Source organism: Pinus tabuliformis, chromosome 8, assembly GCF_031772625.1.
Source record: "Pinus tabuliformis cultivar Carrire ecotype Pingquan chromosome 8, CPIR1, whole genome shotgun sequence".
Classification (NCBI taxonomy): Eukaryota; Viridiplantae; Streptophyta; class Pinopsida; order Pinales; family Pinaceae; genus Pinus; species Pinus tabuliformis.
The window spans coordinates 1,867,422,694-1,867,426,868 of NC_142294.1; the positions used below are offsets into that span (position 1 = coordinate 1,867,422,694).

At 36.1% G+C, this 4,175-nt stretch overlaps 1 protein-coding gene across 1 annotated transcript; it reads left to right on the forward strand.

The window, feature by feature from the left end:
• Positions 1–2,791: 2,791 nt before the first annotated feature.
• Positions 2,792–3,601, forward strand: LOC149243778 (cullin-1-like). Its single transcript, XM_089371307.1, has one exon. It carries the CDS (start codon positions 2,792–2,794, stop codon positions 3,599–3,601), a length of 810 nt encoding a protein of 269 aa, XP_089227433.1.
• The last annotated feature ends 574 nt before the right edge of the window (positions 3,602–4,175 follow it).

The window sequence follows — 4,175 nt, forward strand, 5'->3', positions numbered from 1 at the left end:
GAGTACAACAAGATTTTACTCTCATCAATGACACTAGTCTCTGTTTCGAAATCTTGGAAAGTTTACTTATTACTGCCTAGCCCAAGATTTTAGCTTAAACTAATGTGTGTGTGTTATGAAAGAAAGGTTGTTAATTACGTTTATTACGAGATTGATTTTAAAGGTACTTTATTAATGTCTTCAGAGGGAATGAATGCAACCACGATGATTATAGTCTAAGACATCAGAGACCTTAACGCACAAACCGGCAAAACACAAGCAATGGAAATCACTAGAAAAGTGACAAATCAAAGGTTGTAAGTACTAACGCAAGCTAACAAACCAATACAGTACATTACAAACAGGGTTAACGCAGTGTGGATAGGACATAGATAGTGTTATAATGCTTTGGTATCCACCACAGAAAGGGCTACACATGTTTAACTAGAAAACAAGAGCGTTCTGGTCCAAGAAAAGTTCTTAGATCAATCTGGATTATTAAGAATGCAAACAATGAATGGGAACTCAAACAAATACAAGATCCGAGAGAGGGAATTTAGGAGAGGGAAAACAAAAACAAGAGTTAGAATTCTCGCTAGTTGAGTTGCCAATTCTGCAATCGGATTTAACGCTCGGTTAGATGAAAATAAAAACCTCTCAAGTTATCCTGGAAACCTAAAGAAGGCTGAGTAAGAGAAAGGTTGTTATGATGCTCAGGATTCTCAATAGATCAAGATGCAACATCACCTCCCACATTTCTTATTAGTTCAATTTGGGAAAAATATTTTGGGTGATTAATGTTTCCTCACATAAAAATGGTTTTTTCACTTTTTAGATGCTTGTGTGCTTAGGAAAAAGCTTCCCCATGCTTCATGGCTCTTTCTCACTTTTGTATGCTTTTCTTGTTTAGGAAGAAGCTAAATATGAGGATAAAGAGATGACATTGCACTATATGAGTTTCTGAAAGTTAAAAAGAGTGTCAAAGTCTAGTTAACTCGAGCTTTTTGCCTCATGATTAAGTGAGAATTTCGGTAACATAAGTTAAATGAAGGGGACAACTTGGTATAGACTAGGATAACGTGGTAGTCATGCTAATTAACTTGTATTATAGTCTCATATAGGTTAGGAGAAATGCGTATTTCAACCAACAACATAGTATTCTCCTCTGAGCTGATGGGGAGGTGTTTTCATGTATAGTACTCTGTGCTCGCAACAACCTACCTAGGCTTCCCAGTACATGCTCACAACACTGCCTGTAGGTGCGAAAGAAAATACCACGACTTAATCCGTCGAATTTCCCGTGTTTTAGTTGTGACTGAAGCATCTTGACATGGTCTTCAATGTATAAATTACTTGCTCACGGTTAGCAATTGATTTGGTCTCAAAATGAATATGGATGCATTGATAATCTTGTAATGGTGTTAACGGTTGATTTGGGTTCAAATAAGGGATGAGTATGTAGTGGATTGATTTGGTCATTTAAGTAGTTGGTAAATTACTGTTTGGAATTAATGTTAGTTTTGTTAAGTGCATTGTCTTGGCCCTATTTGGTGTTTGCAAATATGCTTAAAATTACTACTATTATGGATGGAAATGCATCGTGTTTAACGGTTGATTATCATGGCATGGATCTAACTCGATTTGGATAGCAATAAATAGGTTTAAATAACAATACGATGAACCGATTAAGGGTTGGCTAATTGGACAAAGTTGACATATGCTCTGACTTAGGTGACAAGAACTTGTGCACAAATGTTACACACTCCTTGAAATTTATTTACACTGACAAATTAAATATTTGGAAAGTTCTTTTCCGTATATCTTGTTTACATGGTTGTGATGTCTTGAAAATACTTTTTAGCAACCAACATGATGAAGCACGAAGAGATGAACAAAAATCAGGCTAAGTTCAGAACTAAATGATTGGTATCTATAGTAAGCATTGAAGCACACTTGCTCCCTGATAGATGTCGTGTTGCTCAAATTACAAATAAAATAAAAATAACTAAATTATAAATTCTTTGTTAGTATATATAAATTGAACAAAAGTATGAAACAATAATCTTAATCAAAAAGATTTATCCCCACTTTAATTAAGGAGATCTACTCATATTTTACCGTAAAAATCCTTTATGTATAAAAATGCTTTGTTCCAATACCATGCTTTATTAATACCGCATACGAAAAAATCTATAAATCACTTACTTAGTTTGACACTCATTTATATAGCTTTAAATATATATATATATATATATATATATATATATATATATATATATATATATAGATATATATATATAGATATATATATATATATATATATATATATATATATATATATATATATATATATATATATAATATATATATATATATATATATATACCTCGAAAATAAAATAAATATCCACCAGAAAGATATTGAATATAAACGAAAAATAAATTAAATTATATTCGAGGAGTGTATGTCACCTTTTTTTCAAACGGTTGAATATTATGTGTCATCACAAATCAAAACAAAAGAAAGGGAAAACGATTAAGCCAATCTGCGTAGCTGTCGGCCAAAAGGTATTATGTTGACTCCGTGTCCTATAAATTCAATTCAATTCAACATTGAATTTGTGACAATACATTAAATCGTCAGCCACTTGAGTTTGTGATCACCCCCCTCAACATTGACAGTACGTGATTTGTCCGAGGTGTTTGGCGCTTTGTCCCGAGTGGCCGTGATCTGGAAGAGCACTCGCAACCGGTGATCCTGTATTGAAATAATAATATTCTTATCATTTGAAGGCACAGAGCGGAAGTCTTTGATGGCGCGCAACCGTAACTGTAAGTCTAAGAAGAATGAAGAAGAGAACGTAACGCAGAAGAAGATAGAGTCGGAAAACTTCCTCAAGAATGAAGAAGAGCAGGTCCCGCGGAAGGATAAAACTTCCTGCGGAGAGTCGTGGAAGCATAATAAAGCTTTATTATTAGCGGGCAAGAATGAACAGATAGTATTGAAGCTGCGGCCGCGGGCGCAGGCGCAGAAGATAGAGTGGGAGGAAGGACAGGCTTTGATCTCCAGAGGTGTGGGAAACTTGAGAAAAAGAGTAGAAGGAGACTTTATGAAGGAGGAATTATGTTTCTCTTCCGAGGAGTTTATGAAGGTATATATGACTATTTGCGAACTGTGTTTGCAAAAACACGTTCATGACCACCATCAGCGACTGTATGAAATGTACAGGAAGTCGTTTGAATTATACATATCTTTGGTGGTTTTACCATCATTGAGTAAACAACAGGGTGCCGACGGTGAGTTCATTTGTAGGGAATTTGAGAAACTTTGGGAAAATTACAAGATCATGGTCCACTACATGTCACACATGTTCTCTCATCTGGATCGCTGCTTCCTGGGTGTTGTGCTGCCCAGTCTCAGAGAAGTTGCGTTGCTCTTCTTCCGTGATCACGTACGGATGGTTGTGAAGAATGGTGTGTTGGGTTTGATAAAGCGAGAGCGCGAGGGAGAGAAGATTGACAGGGCTTTGGTGAAACAAGTTGAGAAGATTTTCTTGGAAATCGGTAATGGTAATGGTATGGACTCGTACAAGAATCATTTTGAAAAGCCCATGTTTTGTTGAAAATGTAATTTCAACCGCACATCAGTGGACCCGTGAAGTAGGAGTTAATGCACCCAAAACCGCTCAGCAAAACCACCTATCAATTTCGGACCGCCTTCGATCAGCAAGAAGTTTCCGTATAATTGAGCCCGATTCAATTATCCTCAGCCACGTGGTCCTCTATATACGTCAGCAGAACTGACATTTCGGAGCCTAAAGTTCAGCATAAAAATGGCTCCCAAAATCCTCCACCGCCGTCCAATCTGCCTGATCGTTCTCCGCCGTCCATCAACCAAAGTAGCATACGAGCCTGCATTAAGAATTATGTGTGGAGTAAAATTCAAGTTTCGTTGACCGCCGTAAAATCATTCAATGCATAGTTATTGTGGTTTGTAAGTTTTTGGTAGAACATTAAATTTTAATTACACTGGAGGTATGGGCATATGCATTTTACGTGTTATATCTTTTGTAAGGCATACATATTATATGTGTTTTTGTTTTTTAAAGCGTTGACCATATATATTGTGAACATGTCGTAAAACCCACGACAGTACATAATGTTTTGTTTTAAGTTTTTCATATTACGAGCCAAGTA